We start from the raw sequence: 20,746 nt of genomic DNA, 5'->3' as shown, positions 1-20,746 counted from the left end.
GTCTCATTTCAAGCAAGTACATTTCCATCCACGATCACTCCTTGCTAACTCTCCTCGATTAATGTGGACCTTTTTCAAAAGGAGGCGAGAGTGAATCTGATAAAAGGCCCATGTCTTTCTTGTCTGGTGACGCGCGACACACGTGACTACACAGCGCGCTGACTTCGAGAGCTGGGGTTCTTATTATACCTGTGGTGTCAACCAGACTCTTCCACCCTGAGCTGACAACATCTTCTTGTCCGCTAGATGTCGCCCAAGGTCAACAAGCAGATGCGATCAAATCCATTCCAAATTGAACTGCATGCATGTGACGATGCTGCTGGTTTTGAGCACTTTGGGACGGCTTTACTAGGCGTATGGGTCATATGCCAGGAATAAGACATAAAGTGTAGCTAAATGAAAACAACAATTCATTAGGTTTTTTGCATTCTTATCCCCTTAAAAAAAAGGGCCAAACGAAAACATTAAACTATAAATGCGGTTCCCCTCAAAGACCCGGATAAGTACAGGCAGGCACCGAATGAATGGATTGTTAGTACACACAACATGGACTGACCCGTCCTCTCCAACCCCCTAAACTAAACCTATTAAGAACCTCATCATAAAGTGCCAAACGTGACTGTTGTACGTGAGATTGACAGTATGGCTACTGTAGCACAGTGTAGGCTGATCTGGAAAGAGGCTATATGCGTGCGTGTATTGATTTGTTTGTTGACGGCCACGTGCATCATGCTGTATAGGACCAACAGACAAATTACAGAGACACAGGTGCCCCAGAGTACAAATTAGCCCTAGATACTGATACATTAGTACTAGGCATGCTATACTGTAATTAGCTTAACTGCGTAATTTTATTATATGCCACTAAAGTGAATGATTGCGTTGTCCTTGGAGTAATCGCTTATCGTAGTCTGTCCTATTCCAGGTTGATGAATTAAAGACTGGACGCCACTTTAGGCTATAAATCTACTATCGGCCTAAAGGAGCCTTAAATTAATCTGATCTGTGCAAATACAGTATTGCCATCATCAAATGACTGCACATGTATTAAGCCAATTATATGGTAAAGATGGACAGACCATGGGCTAGTTTCTCCTCGTTATGTTTAAGTCATTCATGTAAAAAATAAAATAATAAAATGTTTCCAACTGTGGGCTAGAGCGGCTAGACTGAGTGGCCCACTGTGCGTCACGAGATTGCCCTTGCAAAAAAATGCTATAGAAATGCATGAGGGAGGGCGCAGCGCCACTAGGCTATCATTTTTCATACCGCATCGCGCCTTCCTGGGGCGACATTTCAGTGACTGTGAATTACTCATTTATGCACGAAAATATAAATACATACTCTTATTCATTCACGAATTGAATGCGATTGTGTTTTATGGACAATTTGAAATAGAATATGACATGTGCTGTTATCTATCCAGCCCAATAAGCTGCCAGCTAGGCTGTCTGACATTGAGATTTTACTCAGATTTTTACTGATTTTACACTATGGCACCCTGAAAGGTCCGAGCAAGCCAGGCCCCCCAACCAAAAATAATAATAATACTTTTTTGGGAAAAACATTTTAAAAAATTTAGGAAAAAGGCTAACATCCTGCAATTTACACATTTTGCCATGGGGCAAAGAGAAAAATGTGCAGTTTTATAGCTAATGCAATGCATTTCTACACATTTCCACCTCTGGCCTGCTGGCTCCCCTACCTCTGCGGAAGCATAGTTCCCGCTCAGCCCAGTCAAAACTGTTCGCTGCTCTGGCACCCCAATGGTGGAACAAGCTCCCTCACGACGCCAGGACAGGTCACCACCTTCCGGAGACATTTGAAACCCCACCTCTTTAAGGAATACCTGGGATAGGATAAAGTAATCCTTCTACCCCCCTTACCCCAAAATAAAAAAATTATAAAACAAATTAAAAAAAGAAATAACAAATACAAAAACAAAAAAAGAATAAAATAAAAAATACATTGTAAAGTGGTTATCCCACTGGCTATAAGGTGAATGCACCAATTTGTAAGAGCGTCTGCTAAATGACGTAAATGTAATGTAAATGTATTATGCCATGAGGCTGAGAGAAAATTTGCATTGTTTTAAAGCTAATTTCCTGTAATTCTAGAGATTTTTGACATGTTTTATGACATGTTTACATGCTATCTGGGTAGGGGGCCTGACATGCCAAATAGTGGGGATGGTTGTCACATCGAATGTGGGGTTGTCACTATCAACTCCATTATAATAAAACCAGTGGAGTACCACTTTGCCCAACAGTTTACCCACTTTTTGCAGAAAAATGCATTAAAAGTATAGGAAGCGTTACTTTTTTTTACAACAGATTTTTTTCACTGATTTAAATCATAAGCTCTTTTGTGCTTGTGCTATAAAGAGCGCCCTTCGTTGCCTCTGTCACACACATATTTTTCTGTCACACACCCACACACGCATACACAAATCAAATGTACTCAAAATATCATATGTTATTCTCATGGTATAAAATGCTCAATTTTGTTAGTAATGTCATTTGATCAAAGAAAGGCTATTTCTAAGACTGTTAAAAAAGGAATAAGCTACTAGCAAACATTGTGACAACGAACCCCATACTGTGTGTCTTCCAACCCCATGATGGGGCTGGTTGTCACAAGTGGACAGAGTGTGTTGATGGTTTATAACTCCATTTTGGAATAAGATATTAGGATAAAAAGGGTCCTCCTAATATTGAAAAGAGTCATGTACGATATACTGGTGCTGAGAAATACACACGAGTAAAAAGTGTGACAACCAACCCCGGTCTCCCCTACTGTCCTGTCTGCCTGTCAATTCGTGTCCCCCATGGGCCACAATAGGATTCGATTAGCGTCCGTTACTATGTCAACAGTGTGACTAGCTAATGCGTCGAATTTTAGAGATCATTACAGCCAAAAGGATGTTATTTTCATCCAGTAAGCATTGGGGGGGTGATACGACAGTGTGTGCGGTTGCTCACATGATTATCCATGTAAACAGAATGATTTCCCACTTCAGTAGACTATCCGATATTAGATTATTTATTTATTATCCTGTGAGTCGTGCAAATGTATGAATGATAAAAAGCGGCTTGGTGATGGTGCTGGTTTTGCTACGCAGTGTAGAACGCGCACTGCACAGATTAGCCAATTGCGTCGCAGGGTCGTGCGCGAGGAGGAGGGGGCTGCCAACCGATAGACCAACCGAGCCAGGAACCGCTCACATCACATTCTTCGTCTCATCAGAGCGGGGTGAATTACCTACCCAGCATACAACATCACGTAGCTAGCTAGGTAATTGGACCTCTGACTAAACGATACAAATAGCGACCTAAACCTCTCGATTTACTAGCTAGCTAGCTAGCTATCATTTTCATTTACTGTCATCCATGAGATTCTTCAGGCTATCCTTCAAGTGCTTCGTCGACTGCTTTTGAATTCCCTCTCCCCAACGTCTGACGCGACGCTTTGTAAATATTCAATTTCTTGTTGAAGGGCACCAACTCGTTATGATAAATTAAAAAATATACATATTTTTTGATAACAAGAAGACGAAAAATCAACCAAGGAAATAACTGGAGAACTGCATAGTCTCTCTCTCTCTCTCTCCCTCTCTCTCTCTCTCCTCTCTCTGAGACGCACTGAGTATCTTGATAGCGTCACTAGCTGCTAGCTAGCTGCACTTGGCTCTACCCACCTACCCGGGTTATTTAAACCTAATCAATCAACATGTCGCCAGAAGTGGAAGAGAACTCCCCAGGTGAGTGTAATTTTTTTAAATAACAAGTATTACAATAACAATGGTAATAACATTATTATTATTGTTGTTGCATTGTTATATTGTAACGATAGCTATGACTTCAATGAATTGAAAGCAGCAAGGCAGATGTCAAAGACCCCAGCTAGCTAGCTATAGCTAAGTTTAGTTAGGCTCTAACGTTAGCTTCAACAGCAGGTGTTTTGTTTTTACTACATAATAGCTAACTAGATATAGGCACTAACGTTACTGTGCATCTCGGATGCACATCTAACTAGCTAAGTATGGACATATTACATGTTACTGTTATAGGTAGTTCACCTGTCACTTAAGACTGAGTTCAAGAGACCTCACTTGCTGGTTTTGCTACCTTAACGTTACACTAGAGTTACCCAGCTAACATCTACCTACCTGTCAGATGATTAGGCTATCCAGGTATGGTATCCCAAATTAGCGACACATCCCTCACAAATATGTGATGCAGCATGATCGTCAAGCCAAGCCCTCTTGATTTAACTGGACTATACTGTAGTGTGCACCTGTTGAAAACTCAAAAAGGCAGGTGCCAATCCTGTTCACACATTAGATTCTTGTTGCAGCCCAGAAGCTGTACCATGCTCCATTCATCTGTGATTGTGTTCGCAGGGGTCACAGTGACACCTAACTAATGCCAAGGCTAAAGTTTAGATTCCTGGTTAGACAGGAACCAAGTGTAGCCTCCCTGTATGTGAGTGTTCTACAACTTTGCCAAGAGGTCTGGACCTCTGTTAGCAGTTTTGCTTGCTGGTTCAAGATCCACTCCAACTGTTCCACCTTAATAACACTACATCGATCACACAAACCTGCATTGTGTAGGGCAGGCTAGCTTTCTGTCAGAACCATCAGTCACTGTCTGATGGGTTGAGTATGCTCCAGTGAATAGGCCTACTAAGGATTATAGCAAACCAACCCACCTCTCATGCCAGACTTGCTATGTCTGTGAAAGCGGATATCAAAGCATATTCTATTCTATTAGTATCAGATTCTCTCTCTCTCCTGCTCTCCCTCTCCCGCTCATATACTCCCTCTAACTGCTCTGATCTGGAAAAAACTGCTTTCCTAATGTGCATCCGGATCAGAGCGGCTGACATCGATATCATAGAAGGCGCACAGTAATGAACTGTCAGAACAATTGGTTTGTTTGAGAGGAAGAAAGAGAAAGACAGAGCGAAAGGAAATGAAAGCTTTGTTTTAGTCAGTGGTGAAACAGACACCTCGGGCTGGAATATTGTAGTACCGCAGCACACAACTCAGTGTTTGGGAATTGGGAAGAGAGAGAGTAGGAAAGAGAGGGTAGGAGAGACAGAGAGAGGGTAGGAGAGGGTCTGAGAGAGAGGGTAGGAGAGAATGGGTCGGAGAGGGTCTGAGAGAGAGGGTAGGAGAGGGTCTGAGAGAGAGGGTAGGAGAGAAAGGGTAGGAGAGAGAGGGTAGGAGAGAAAGGGTAGGAGAGGGTCTGAGAGAGAGGGTAGGAGAGAATGGGTCGGAGAGGGTCTGAGAGAGAGGGTAGGAGAGGGTCTGAGAGAGAGGGTAGGAGAGAAAGGGTAGGAGAGAGAGGGTAGGAGAGAAAGGGTAGGAGAGGGTCTGAGAGAGAGGGTAGGAGAGAAAGGGTAGGAGAGAGAGGGTAGGAGAGAAAGGGTAGGAGAGGGTCTGAGAGAGAGGGTAGGAGAGAAAGGGTAGAAGAGAGGGGGAGCATTAATTGTAAGATATGCTGACTTGTCAATAGCTCATTGATTTGAATTGAGAAGGAGGGAAAAATAAAGAGGGAGAGAAGATGCAAGAAAGGCATCTTGACCATTAAAGCCAATTGCATTTCCAGTAGTCAGAGCCTAGCTACCCTACAACCCTACACTCTTAGAAAAAATGTGCTATCTAGAACCAGAAAGGGTTCTTCAGCTGTCCCCATAGGATAACCCTTTGAAGAACCCCTTTTGGTTCCAGGTAGAACCCTTTTGGGTTCTATGTAATACCCTTTCCTCGGAGGGTTCTACATGGAACCCAAAAGAGTTCTACCTGGAACCAAAAAGGGTTCAACATGGAACCAAAAAGGGTTCTCCTATGGGGAGAGCCGCAGAACCCTGTGTACATTACAGTAGGAGTACTGCCCGCTTTTACAGCAGGTGGTAAATGTAGGCCTAAGCTTAGACTGCTGACTGAAGAACTGCACTGTCTGGAGGTCATAGGCTTAGAGAGGATTTAATAAATATTTCATATTGTTGTGTAATAGGACTAACAATGTTCTGCTTTGTCACTCAGCTCTTTTAGAAATATAGAGGCAGTAGACATAGCCTACCATACATATAACTACAAGTTTCCACCATGCTTATAGTCACTCCATCTTAATGATGGGGGGCTTTTTGGCACTCACTGTGACTCACTGCAGCTTTGCGAGTTTGTGACTCCAATGATTGATTATGTAATTTTGTTGATTGGTGGACCTTTATGTTTATGTGGCTGTAAAAGGTTGGTTGATTTACAAGGCAAGCTAATGGCTTTTAACCCCTCTCTTTCTTTCTTTCGCTCTCCACTCTTCCTCCATACCATCCCCCCACTCTCTCTCCCAGGTGATGTGCGGCTCTCCCAGATGGAAGCAGGGATTCCATCAGAGGAGGAGGGTGGTGTGGCTCGCCCCCTAGTCCCTGTGCCTGGGGTTGGGGCGGGGTCAGGGGGGTGTGAGGGAGGGGGAGGACAGACCCAAACACAGCCTCAGGTCCAGGCTACAGCAGTACCATATGTGGAGAGAGAGACCTGGACCAGACAGATGGACTTCATCATGTCCTGTGTGGGCTTCGCTGTGGGGCTGGGCAACGTGTGGCGCTTCCCTTACCTCTGCTACAAGAACGGTGGAGGTGAGCTCACACACACACACAATGTATATACACACACAAAAACAAACCAACAAACAGTATACTCACACACATCTTCAGCATATGCACAGCACACACAGACATACTCAGACTTAATTAAACACACTGAAACAGACTTGCACTCAGCATATGCACACACCCTCACTGACACAGTCACAAACTCCTACATAATGACACCCCAATTATTTAATATGCAAAACAGACAGTTGGACTGATATGACGGAAAGGCAATTTGAAGTAAAGAGAAAGAGGGAGGAAAGAGAAAGAGGGAGGAAAGAGAAAGAGAGAGGGAGGGAGGGAGGAGAGAAGAGATAGAGGGAGACCAAGCAGGGCTTGCATGAGTGTACGCACGTAGCCGTAATAGCCATGCCCCTCATATGGTGACACTTGAGCACACTCCCCTCCTTTCTCTCATTCTCTTGCTACTGTAACCTGTCCTTTCCACCTTTGCTCTTTATTTCTTATCTCTCTGTCCCTCCTACTTTTATGAGATGTTTGAATAAAAGTAAGTGTTTTTTTCTCTCTCTCTCTCTCTCTCTCTCTCTCTCTCTCTCTCTCTCTCTCTCTCTCTCTCTCTCTCTCTCTCTCTCTCTCTCTCTCTCTCTCTCTCTCTCTCTCTCTCTCTCTCTCTCTCTCTCTCTCTCTCTCTCTCTCTCTCTCTCTCTCTCTCTCTCTCTCTCTCTCCCTCTTCTGTCTTGTGACCCCTGACTATGATACCCACCTTCTCATATCGTTTAACAATGGCCTGCCTCACACAGTCAAACCCCCCCCGTGCTCCTGCCCTGCACCCTGCACACAAAGGTGCTTTCTCCTCTCCTCCCCTGATAGTAAGGGACATATGGATGCATGTCACACAATAAGCGTCCTGTGCCCGTCCTTCCCTCTGTGTCAGCAGTGCCACTGCGACGCCACGTTTGGTGTCCTTGACCAACCCAGGCCAGGGGACGTCTCGTAACACAACATCGGCATCAGATAAGACTGAGTACTGGGCACTCACAGGCTCTCAGACCTGTTCTCTTTACTCAAACAAACACCCACCGACGGATATTTGACTGACTAAAGTGGAGGACAGATAGAGGCAATTAATTTGAAGGGGATTGTTGTTTTTATATTGAACCCTGTTGTCCTATATTTAGTCTAGTCTATACTTTGAGAGAAGTTAATGTGTGAAATGATGATGGAGAGTCTAATACAGTAGTGGCTTAGGGAAAATCATTATTATTTTTCATTCTTTCTTTTTTGTCTTTCCAAACCTCTTTAATCCATTCAGTCTTCCTAATCTCTCTCTCTCTCTCTCGCTCTCTCTCTCGCTCTCTCTCTCGCTCTCTCTCTCGCTCTCTCTCGCTCTCGCTCTCGTTCTCTCCTTATTCCACTCCCCCCCTCCTCTCTCTCTCTCTCTCTCTCTCTCTCTGAACTCTTCCTTATATGGCTTCGGCTGTCTGATCTCAGTGAATGAGACGGGGAGAAGGAGGGAGACGGAGAGGGAGAGAATCAGAATGTCCCTATCACCAGATGAGATCATTGTGTTTTCATGTCTCAGATCTCTATTTTCTCCTCTTCTTTATCACCTTATCATCCAATTTTCCGGTCCATCTTTCCTTCTTACATTCTCCTGTTATGATACCTCTCTTTTTTTTCTCCACATCTGAACAGCCAGTCTCCTCCCTGTGTCATTCTCATGTGACTCCCTTCCTTCTAAGTATTGGTATGGTCCTCTGTATATAGTTTCATCATACCGGACATACCAATATCTCTGGGGTGGGGGGTTTGGATGAATGTTGTGTTTGTTTTGTCGCTGTACTTCCAGTTTTAGAGGTGTTTTGTTGCTAAGGCATGTTAGGAAGCTGCAGTGGCAGTAAAAACTAGCGCATCAGATTAAAAACAAATGGATTTATGATGTAGCTGTTGACCTTCTCCTTTGTTGTTGTCAGCTTTGCTCTGTTCTATTTGATGATCTATTTCTGCTTTATGTGTTTGCCAAATAAAATTATCTCAGATAAAAGTATCCCAAGTAAAATACATTATATATACAAACGTATGTGGACACCCCTTCAAATGAGTGTATTCGGCTATTTCAGCCACACCAGTTGCTGAAAGGTGTATAAAATTGAGCACACAGCCATGCAATCTCCATAGACAAACATTGGCAGTAGAATGGCCTTACTGAAGAGCTCACAGACTTTCAATGTGGCAGTGTCATAGGATGTCACCTTTCCAACAAGTCAGCTCGTCAAATTTCTGCGCTGCTGCCCTGGTCAGCTGCCCCGGTCAACTGTAAGTGCTGTTATTGTGAAGTGGAAACATCTAGGAGCAACAACGGCACAGCCACGAAGTGGTAGGCCACAGAAGCTCACAGAACGGGACTGCCGAGTGCTGAAGGCGTCACTACAGACCCGGGTTCGATCCCAGGCTGTGTCACAACCGGCCGTGACCGGGAGTCCCATAGGGCGGAGCACAATTGGCCCAGCGTCGTCCGGGTTAGGGGATGGTTTGGCCGGGGGGGCTTTACTTGGCTCATCGCGCTCTAGCGACTCCTTGTGGCGGGACAGGCACCTGCAGGCTGACTTCGGTCGTCAGTTGAACAGTGTTTCCTCCAACACATTGATGCGGCTGGCTTCCAGGTTAAGCGGGCGAGTGTTAAGAAGCGCAGTTTGGCGGGTCATGTTTCGGAGGACAAATTACTCGACCTTCGCCTTTCCCAAGCCCGTTGGAGAGTTGCAGCGATGAGATAAGATCGTAATTGGATCGCAATTGGATATCACGAAATTGGGGAGAAAAAGGGGGTAAAAAACAATCAAAATCATATTTAATAATTTTAATCTGTCCTCGGTTGCAACACTCACTACCGAGTTCCAAACTGCCTCTGGAAGCAACGTCAGCACAAGAACTGTTCGCCGGGAGCTTCATGAAATGGGTTTCCATGGCCGAGCAGCCGCACACAACCCTAATATCACCATGTGCAATGCCAAGCGTCGGCTGGAGTGGTGTAAAGCTCGCCGCCATTGGACTCTGGATAATTATTTTACATTTTAGTCATTTAGCAGACGCTCTTATCCAGAGTGACTTACAATTAGTGAGTGCATACATTTTGGAGCAGTGGAAACGCGTTCTCTGGAGTGATGAATCACGCTTCACCATCTGGCAGTACGATGGACAACTCTGGGTTTAGCGGATGCCAGGAGAACGCTATCTGGCCCAATGAATTGGGCCAACTGTACATTTTGGTGGAGGAGGAATAATGGTCTGGGGCTGTTTTTCATGGTTCGGGCTAGGCCCCTTAGTTCCAATGAAGGGAAATCTTAATGCTGCAGCATACAATGACATTCGAGACGATTCTGTGCTTCCAACTTTGTGGCAACCGTTTAGGGAAGGCCCTTTCCTGTTTCAGCATGACAATGCCCCCGTGCACAAAGTGAGGTCCATACAGAAATGGTTTGTCGAGATCAGTGTAGAAGAACTTGACTGGCCTGCACAGAGCCCTGACCGCAACCCTATCGAACACCTTTGGGATGAATTGGAACGCCGACTGCGAGCCAGGCCTAATTGCTCAACATCAGTGCCCGACCTCACTAATGCTCTTGTGGCTGAACGGAAGCAAGTCCCCACAGCAATGTTCCAACATCTAATGGAAAGCCTTCCCAGAAGAGTGGAGGCTGGGGGGGACCAACTCCATATTAATGCCCATGATTTTGGAATGAGATATTCGGCGAGCAGGTGTCCACATACTTTTGGTCATGTAATGTATGTATGCATCCAAAGGTGACATTTTCATTTCACCTCAAGCTTTTGAGTCAGTTATACTGTAAAAGGGACATATAGGAAGGTTATATTTTACAAGCAAGAATCCCTCCTAGTGTACTCTCACTTTTACTGGCTGTCTCTTTCTCATTCTCTTTCATTCTCTCTCCTTATCCAACCTACTTTCTATCTTTCTCTCTCTCCAAAAGACAATGCCAGCCACTCATGCCCAAACACTAAAGGAATTATCTCCCTCTCCCTCTCAATACACCTCCTCTTTATCTATGGCCTTGTCTACCCTCCTCTCCTCCTCCCCTCCTCCCGCTCTCTCTCTCTTTCTCTCACTCACTCAATCTGGCCTTCCTTCTCTCCTCCCTTGTCACTGCAATGCAATAACATTATGCTAGATACGTTTTAGCCTAAATGCCAGCTCTAGTTCTTCAGCTTGCGATACGTCTCGCTTTCTCTCTCCCTCCCTCTCTTAGTCTCTCTCGCTCTCTCTCTCATGAGCATGTAGAAATATAAATCTGTTATTGAGAGACTTGTATCTGTCCACAACAAGTTGAACACTAGATATACAAGTATGCACTAAGCCTATATTTGCTAGATTTGTCACATAATAGAGTTTGTGTTGGGTTGTATGTTAGTGAAATATAGCCTATGTGTTGTGTAGCGTGTGGAGTTGTGTTGCTAATGTGTGTGTGTTGCGTGTTGTAGGCGTGTTCCTGATCCCCTACATGATTATTGTGTTCATCGGAGGTATTCCCGTGTTCTTCCTGGAAATCGCTCTTGGTCAGTTCATGAAGCAAGGAGGGGTCTCTGCATGGAACATTGCCCCTCTCTTTAAAGGTACTGTAATGTGAATGTGTGTGATTATTACATTAATGGAGAGTGAATAAATATTTCTGAGGTAGGTTTTTTCTTGTTTTATTCTGCAACCCCTCTTTCTCACACATCCTTTCTCGTCCCCCTATAATATAGGCTAGCATTTGGTTGTTCAAACCACAAATTTAGTCATAGATGTTGGCATTATGTAACTGAAACAACTGTCAGAACAACAGTTTTCTCGCAACAAGACTTGATTAATGAAATTTTGACATAAGAGCTGTTGTGAATATGTTGATTCTGTTAGAACTTGCAGTCCAGCTCCTCTGTCACATCATGGCATCATCATCAACTTCCAACCTACACTCAGTGGCCAGTTCACGAAAATGGTTCACTCCTACAGACATTGAGTCACGTGACCGTGGCTTGTTATATAAAGCAGGCAGACGGGCATCAAGGCATTCAGTTACTGTTCGATTGAACGTTAGAATGGTCAAAACGAATGACCTAAATGACTTTGTGCGTGGTATGATCGTCGGTGCCAGGCGCACCGGTTCCAGTATCTCAGAAACGTCTGGCCTCCTGAGCTTTTCACGCACGACAGTGTCTAAGGTTTCCCGAGAATGGTGCGATAAACAAAAAACATCCAGCAGGCGGCAGTACTGTGGGCGAAAACAACTAGTTGATGAGAAATTGAAGGAGAATGGCAAGAATCGTGCAAGCTAACAGGCCGGCCACAAACAGGCAAATAATGGCGCAGTACAACAGTGGTGTGCAGAACCACATCTTGGAACGCACAACTTGTCAGTCCTTGTCACGGATGGGCTATTGCAGCAGACGACCACACCAGATTTCACTCCTATCAACTAAAAACAAGAAGAAGCGGCTCCAGTGGGCACGCGATCACCAACACTGGAAAATTGAGGCGTGGAAAAACATTGCCTGGTCCAACGAATCCCGGGTCCTGTTGCGTCATGCTGATGGCAGAGTCAGGATTTGGCATAAGCAGCATGAGTCCATGGCCCCATCCAGCCTGGTGTCAACGGTACATGCTGGTGACGGTGGTGTAATGGTGTGGGGAATGTTTTCCTGGCACACGTTAGGTCCCTTGATACCAATTGAGCAACGTTTCCATGCCCCGAATAATTCAGGCTGTTCTGGAGGCAAAGGGGGGTCTGACCCAATGCTAGATGGGTGTACCTAATAAACTGGCCACTGAGTTTATATTCACAAAAGCCTTTGGTTATTGTAAATAAGCATCTGTTCTTCATTGACCTGCCTGGTAAAGTAAAGGTTTAATTAAAATCAATTTCAAATCAATTTCATTATTTCATTATTTAAATCTTGTGAAGAGAACTATTTTCCTGACAGCTTTTCCCCTAGGCAGCATAGGTGCCACAAAGCGGTACCCTTACCTTATTAATGCTGGCACACAGTATTTGAATTTTGGAACTTGATCTTCATAGATGTTGTTTAATGGAGATGCAATTCATTTTTCTGAATGAGGTTTTTTCTTTTTTTGTTCGCCAACCCCTCCATTTTTCTGACTCACATATCCTTCCTCTAAATGTTTGTCCTTATGTTATCCACTGTACATCCCCCCATCCTCCACTCATTCTCATTCCCCCTCTCTCTCTCTCTCTCTCTCTCTCCCCAGGTCTTGGCCTGGCCTCCATGGTGATAGTGTTCTTCTGTAACACCTACTACATTATGATCCTGGTGTGGGGCCTGTACTTCCTGCTTCACTCCTTCACCAACCCGTTACCCTGGGCTACCTGCGGACACCCCTGGAACACCCTCAACTGCACCGAAAACTTCCGCCGGGCTTGCCACAACCGCAGCGCCCTGCCTCTCCTCTCCTCCACCCCCGATCCCTCTAACCCCACCTCCCTCCTCTCGTCCATGGTATCCTCCCCACTCAACCTCTCATCCTCTACTCTGCTCCTCTTCAACGGCAGCTGCGTGGAACCAGAGGGCATGCGCTCGCCAGTCATTGAGTTCTGGGAGTAAGTGATCTGTGGTCTGTTGTGTTGGGTTGGTCATAGGGCTGACTACCTAACCATAGGTTATTGGTTGTCTATCTGTCCATTCTTTTCATCTGACCTTTCTCTCTCTCTCCCTCTCTCTCTCTCTCTCTCTTTCTCTCTCTCTGTGTGTGTCAGGCGTAAGGTGCTGCGTCTCTCTGGTGGTCTGGATGAGCCTGGTGACATCAGCTCTCACATGGTCCTCTGTCTGATCGCCACCTGGGTTATTGTTTACTTCTGCATCTGGAAGGGAGTCAAAGGCACAGGCAAGGTCAGTGAACGTGTGTGTGTGTGTGTGTGTATGTGTGTGTGTGTGTGTGTGTGTGTGTGTGTGTGTGTGGGTGTAAGGATATGTCTCGTGCTTTGCTTAGCTTAAGTTAAGGTAAGATACAGGGTTTTTTCAGCATAGAAAAGTATTTTTGGTCCAAACAGTATAAAAACAAAACATGTAGCTACATTAACAAGAATGGAATCTCTGTGTTCTTGTGAGTGTAGCTTTAGAGCTTTGTCCATTCTCCACTTTGCCCTCTGACCCCAAAGCAGCTTTAGTACAGATCATAATGTCTAGACTGACAAATATAATCAGACACACTTATAAGCACACATGTAAAATCAACTAATACAGTGAGGGAAAAAAGTATTTGATCCCCTGCTGATTTTGTACGTTTGCCCACTGACAAAGACATTATCAGTCTAAAATTTTAATGGTAGGTTTATTTGAACAGTGAGAGACAGAATAACAACAAACAAATCCTGAAAAACGCATGTCAAAAATGTTATAAATTTATTTGCATTTTAATGAGGGAAATAAGTATTTGACCCCCTCTCAATCAGAAAGATTTCTGGCTCCCAGGTGTCTTTTATACAGGTAACGAGCTGAGATTAGGAGCACACTCTTAAAGGGAGTGCTCCTAATCTCAGTTTGTTACCTGTACAAAAGACACCTGTCCACAGAAGCAATCAATCAATCAGATTCCAAACTCTCCACCATGGCCAAGACCAAAGAGCTCTCCAAGGATGTCATGGACAAGATTGTAGACCTACACAAGGCTGGAATGGGCTACAAGACCATCGCCAAGCAGCTTGGTGAGAAGGTGACAGCAGTTGGTGCGATTATTCGCAAATGGAAGAAACACTAAAGACCTGTCAATCTCCCTCGGCCTGGGGCTCCATGCAAGATTTCACCTCGTGGAATTGCAATGATCATGAGAATGGTGAGGAATCAGCCCAGAACTACACGGGAGGATCTTGTCAATGATCTCAAGGCAGCTGGGACCATGGTCACCAAGAAAACAATTGGTAACACACTACGCCGTGAAGGACTGAAATCCTGCAGCGCCCGCAAAGTCCCCCTGCTCAAGAAAGCACATATACAGGCCCGTCTGAAGTTTGCCAATGAACATCTGAATGATTCAGAGGAGAACTGGGTGAAAGTGTTGTGGTCAGATGAGACCAAAATGGAGCTCTTTGGCATCAACTCAACTCGCCGTGTTTGGAGGAGGAGGAATGCTGCCTATGACCCCAAGAACACCATCCCCACCGTCAAACATGGAGGTGGAAACATTATGCTTTGGGGGTGTTTTTCTGCTAAGGGGACAGGACAATTTCACCGCATCAAAGGGACGATGGACGAGGCCATGTACCGTCAAATCTTGGGTGAGAACCTCCTTCCCTCAGCCAGGGCATTGAAAATGGGTCGTGGATGGGTATTCCAGCATGACAATGACCCAAAACACACGGCCAAGGCAACAAAGGTGTGGCTCAAGAAGAAGCACATTAAGGTCCTGGAGTGGCCTAGCCAGTCTCCAGACATTAATCCCATAGAAAATCTGTGGAGGGAGCTGAAGGGTCAAGTTGCCAAACGTCAGCCTCGAAACCTTAATGACTTGGAGAAGATCTGCAAAAGAGGAGTGGGACAAAATCCCTCCTGAGATGTGTGCAAACCTGGTGGCCAATTACAAGAAACATCTGACCAACAAGGGTTTTGCTACCAAGTACTAAGTAATGTTTTGCAGAGGGGTCAAATACTTATTTCCCTCATTAAAATGCAAATCAATTTATAAAATTTTTGACATGTGTTTTTCTGGATTTTGTTGTTGTTATTCTGTCTCTCACTGTTCAAATAAACCTACCATTAAAATTATAGACTGATCATGTATTTGTCAGTGGGCAAACGTACAAAATCAGCAGGGGATCAAATACTTTTTTCCCTCACTGTATGTGTGACTGGAAAAACACTCCACATTCTCATGCTTTGAGTGCATTCTCAGAGGACGTTCTCTTGAGTACGTTCTTGTGAGGACGAGAGTGTGGAGAATGCATAAAACATTACATTTGAGAAGCACTCGCATTCCCCCTACTGTATTACCTCCCGCTGCACCTCCCCATTCACTGAACCTTCTTCCAGCGAGGTTAATGGCAACAAGAGCGACAAAACAAGATACAGTGTATTCGGAAAGTATTCAGACCCCTTGACTTTTTCCAAATGTTGTTACGTTACAGCCTTATTCCAAAATGGATTAAAATAATAATAATGTCCTCATCAATCTACACACAATACCCCATAATGACAAAGCAAAAACAGGTTTTTAGAATTTTTTGCAAATTTATAAAAAACAACAACCCTGAAATATCACATTTAAATAAGTATTCAGACCCTTTACTCAGTACTTTGTTGAAGCACCTTTGGCAGCGATTACAGCCTCAAGTCTTCTTGGGTATGATGCTACAAGCTTGGCACACCTGTATTTGGGGAGTTTCTCCCATTCTTCTCTGCAGATCCTCTCCAGCTCTGTCAGGTTGGATGGGGAGCGTCGCTGCACAGCTATTTTCAGGTCTCTCCAGAGATGTTAGATTGGGTTCAAGTCCGGGCTCTGGCTGGGCCACTCAATGACATTCAGAGACTTGTCCCGAAGCCACTCCTGCATTATCTTGGCTGTGTGCTTAGGGTTGTTGTCCTGTCGGCAGGTGAACCTTTTCCCCAGTCTGAGGTCCTGAGCGCTATGGAGCATGTTGCTGCCACCACCATGCTTCACCGTAAGGGTGGTGGCAAGTTTCCGCCAGACGTAACGCTTGGCATTCAGGCCAAAGAGTTCAATCTTGGTTTCATCAGACCAGAGAATCTTGTTTCTCATGGTCTGAGAGTCCTTTACGTGCCTTTTGGCAAACTCCAAGCGGGCTGTCATGTGCCTTTTACTGAGGAGTGGCTTCCGTCTGGCCACTCTACCATAAAGGCCTGATTGGTGGGGTGCTGCAGAGATGATTGTCCTTCTGGAAGGTTCTCCCATTTCCACAGAGGAACTCTGGAGCTCTGTCAGAGTGACCATCGGGTTCTTGGTCACCTCCCTGACCAAGATCCTTCTCCCCCCGATTGCTCAGTTTGGCCGGGCGGCCAGCTCTAGGAGGAGTCTTGGTGGTTCCAAACTTTTTCCATTCAATAATGATTGAGACCACTGTGTTCTTGGGGACCTTCAATGCTGCAGAAATGTTTTGGTACACTTTCCCAGAAGAGCTGTATGGACAATTCCTTCGACCTCATGGCTTGGTTTTGCTCTGACATGCACTGTCAACTGTGGGACCTTATATAGACTGGTGTGTGCCTTTCCAAATCATGTCCAATCAACTGAATATACCACAGGTGGACTCCAATCAAGTTGTAGAAACATTTCAAGGATGATCAATGCACCTGAGCTCAATTTCAAGTCTCATAGCAAAGGGCCTGAATACTTATGTAAATAAGGTATTTCTGTTTTTTATTTTTGCACACAAAAAATATAATCTGTTTTCGCTTTGTCATTATGGGGTATTGTGTGTATATTGATGAGGAAACTGTTTGTTTATTTAATCCATTTTAGAATAAGGCTGTAACGTAACAAAATGTGGGAAAAGTCAAGGGGTCTGAATACTTTCCGAATGCATTGTATACCAGTGTTTCCGCTGCATTCATTTTGCTGTGGGGCTGTGCCACGGCAGAATCATTGCCGCCACGCAACAAAAAAAATATAGAACATGAACAAATATTTCTGCTGAGGCGCATTTTGAAGATGCTAGAACATTCCACGTGTACTTTTCCTCTGCAAACAAAACAAGTAATTAATAGAAAAATCTAACAACCCCATAGTAGAATAGTTTATTTACCTAGTCGGCTTGTTGTTGTGTTCTATGCTAGATAAATATTCCTCTTGTGGCGCATTCATGTTATAGATGTGGTCCTCTGTAGCTCAGCTGGTAGAGCACGGCGCTTGTAACGCCAAGGTAGTGGGTTCGATCCCCGGGACCACCCATACACAAAAAATGTATGCACGCATGACTGTAAGTCGCTTTGGATAAAAGCGTCTGCTAAATGGCATATTATTATATTATATTATACAGTGGCTTGCGAAAGTATTCACCCCCCCTTGGCATTTTTCCTATTTTGTTGCCTTACAACCTGGAATTAAAATTGATTTTTGGGGGGTTTGTATCATTTGATTTACACAACATGCCTACCACTTTGAAGATGGAAAATATTTTTTGGGGTGAAAAAAACAAGACAAAAAAACAGAAAACTTGAGCGTGCATAACTATTCACCCCCCCCCCAAAGTCAATACTTTGTATAGCCACCTTTTGCAGCAATTACAGCTGCAAGTCTCTTGGGGTATGTCTCTATAAGCTTGGCACATCTAGGCACTGGGATTTTTGCCCATTCTTCAAGGCAAAACTGCTCCAGCTCCTTCAAGTTGGATGGGTTCCGCTGGTGTACAGCAATCTTTATGTCATACCACATATTCTCAATTGGATTGAGGTCTGGGCTTTGACTAGGCCATTCCAAGACATTTAAATGTTTCCCCTTAAACCACTTGAGTGTTGCTTTAGCAGTATGCGTAGGGTCATTGTCCTGCTGGAAGGTGAACCTCCGTCCCAGTCTAAAATCTCTGGAAGACTGAAACAGGTTTCCCTCAAGAATTTCCCTGTATTTAGCGCCATCCATCATTCCTTCAATTCTGACCAGTTTCCCAGTCCCTGCCGATGAAAAACATCCCCACAGCATGATGCTGCCACCACCATGCTTCACTGTGTGGATGGTGTTCTCGGGGTGATGAGAGTTGTTGGGTTTGCGCCAGACATAGCGTTTTCCTTGATGGCCAAAAAGCTTAATTTTAGTCTCATCTGACCAGAGTACCTTCTTCCATGTGTTTGGGGAGTCTCCCACATGCCTTTTGGCGAACACCAAACTTGTTTGCTTATTTCTTTCTTTAAGCGATGGCTTTTTTCTGGCCACTGTGTAGTGTACGGCTTAAAGTGGTCCTATGGACAGATACTCCAATCTCCGCTGTGGAGCTTTGCAGCTCCTTCAGGGTTATCTTTGGTCTCTTTGTTGCCTCTCTGATTAATGCCCTCCTTGCCTGGTCCGTGAGTTTTGGTGGGCGGCCCTCTCTTGGCAGGTATGTTGTGGTGCCATATTCTTTCCATTTTTTAATAATGGATTTAATGGTGCTCCGTGAGATGTTCAAAGTTTTGGATATTTTTTTATAACCCAACCCTGATCTGTACTTCTCCACAACTTTGTCCCTGACCTGTTTGGAGAGCTCCTTGGTCTTCATGGTGCAGCTTGCATGGTGGTGCTGCAGACTCTGGGGCCTTTCCGAACAGGTGTATATATACTGAGATCATGTGACAGATCATGTGACACTTAGATTGCACACAGGTGGACTTTATTTAACTAATTATGTGACTTCTGAAGGTAATTGGTTGCACCAGATCTTATTTAGGGGCTTCATAGCAAAGGGGGTGAATACATATGCACGCACCACTTTTCAGTTTTTTATGTTTAATAATTTTTTGAAACAAGTTACTTTTTTCATTCCACTTCACCAATTTGGACTATTTTGTGTATGTCTATTACATGAAATCCAAATAAAAATCCATTTAAATTACAGGTTGTAATGCAACAAAATAGGAAAAACACCAAGAGGGATGAATACTTTTGCAAGGCACTGTATGTGCCATACGGAAGGAAACATGCATTCTGACAAGCAGTCAATGCACAACAAAACAGCAGTTTTAATGGCTTTTGTTAAAAAAAGGGGAATCCCAGCTTTCCATTCCTACTTTATTTATTTCTCAACTCCTAAATATGCGCAAACTGCGCAATTTTAAACCCAGGGTTTTTAGCAGAAGCATGGTTAAGCACGTTACCACTCCGCAATTAGTAATGATTAGCCCAATAGGGTAAATGCAGATAGGCAACCCCATGCTTCAGCCTATTTATTTACACTTTGCTGCATCAGTTGAGCTAAAGGTGATCATGTTTATTGCTAATAGCATATCTGATAATATGGACCATGCGTAGGCTATATACTGTACATGGCCCATTATGTTAAAAACATTTTAACAAATAATTTTACCAATGTGTTATTGGGCTAATTTCTGGAGGTGGACATTATATTTTAGATGGTGTCAGCATACTTATTTTCCTTCATTTTGGAGTAGAATGTCCTTTTAAAAAGTCACCAGAACTGAGCTCCTCAGTACTTCTACATAAGAATTATAGGAGGGACCTCTCCCCCCTCCCCCCTCCCCCTTCAACCCCACTCCGCGACCTTTTCCCCCCACTGCTACACATTTTTACAGAGGAAACACTGCTGTATACACAAAGCAATCATTTTACTTCATAATTATCAGCTAGCTATATGTGAATCGTAATAATCTAGCTAGCCAGCTAGTTAAACAGGCAAAAATGACCTACAAATAGTGTTATGCAAGGTAGATATCAATTTTTCTAGGGTAGCTAGCTACCAATTATTCGTGGCTAGCTAGTTGGCCAGTTAGCCCTATTGACTTACTATGATGGACTTACCCATTCACTGAACCTTCTTCCAGCCAGGACAAGATGTAAATTCTTCGTGGGTAGCTAGCTAGCTAATAATACTTTGTGGCTATCTGGCTAGCTAACAGTAGTAGCTAGCCAGTTAGCCCTATTGACATACTATTGGCTTGCGATCTACGTACACTACAGTGGGTATTGTAGGCAGGTAAACATGGCAAAATTAACACAGCATGTATTTATTAACTTATCAAAATAAAATATTGTAGTCAGGCAACATATCAGATGTGAATGGGCAACATCTCATTCTGATGTCAGTTTATTTTCTCTTGCTTCAGTTCAAATAATAATAGCCACCATTGATTTCAATACATTTGCAAATACTTTCTGTAAATACTTTCCAATGAAGCTTGCATCGATGCATGCTTCAAAATATGTACAAACGGAGTATGCAATCGAGAAGTACCCCCTTCGTGCTCCGTTTCGCTTACTTTGATTTGGACTCAATCCAAATGCCCGGAGCACGGTAGTATGCATTTTGACAAACACCCACAGTCTCAACTTGGAGCGGCTTTGTTTCCCAGGCATAGCTCAAATAATATCTAGTAGGAGAGGCTGTGTGTGTGGGCATAATGTGCATGTGGGTAGGCCTACTGTATGTAAGCATGTTTGTTTATGTGGTTTTATGTATCT

General features: G+C 44.1%; 1 protein-coding gene across 1 annotated transcript in view; it reads left to right on the top strand.

Moving 5' to 3' along the window:
• The first annotated feature begins 2,978 nt into the window (after positions 1-2,978).
• si:ch211-117c9.5 (sodium- and chloride-dependent creatine transporter 1) overlaps positions 2,979-20,746 on the top strand; it is a 32,563-nt gene continuing 14,795 nt past the window's right edge. Inside the window, exons 1-5 of the mRNA XM_041857117.2 lie at positions 2,979-3,760; positions 6,358-6,642; positions 11,116-11,247; positions 12,881-13,229; positions 13,386-13,518. Coding sequence (XP_041713051.1) covers positions 3,730-3,760; positions 6,358-6,642; positions 11,116-11,247; positions 12,881-13,229; positions 13,386-13,518 — 930 coding nt within the window. The 5' untranslated portion in view covers positions 2,979-3,729. The remainder of the gene's footprint in view (positions 3,761-6,357; positions 6,643-11,115; positions 11,248-12,880; positions 13,230-13,385; positions 13,519-20,746) is intronic.

This window comes from Coregonus clupeaformis, chromosome 30 (assembly GCF_020615455.1).
Source record: "Coregonus clupeaformis isolate EN_2021a chromosome 30, ASM2061545v1, whole genome shotgun sequence".
NCBI lineage: Eukaryota > Metazoa > Chordata > Actinopteri > Salmoniformes > Salmonidae > Coregonus > Coregonus clupeaformis.
Note: the sequence above shows the minus strand (reverse complement) of the source record. Positions and strands in the feature narration are given on the sequence as shown.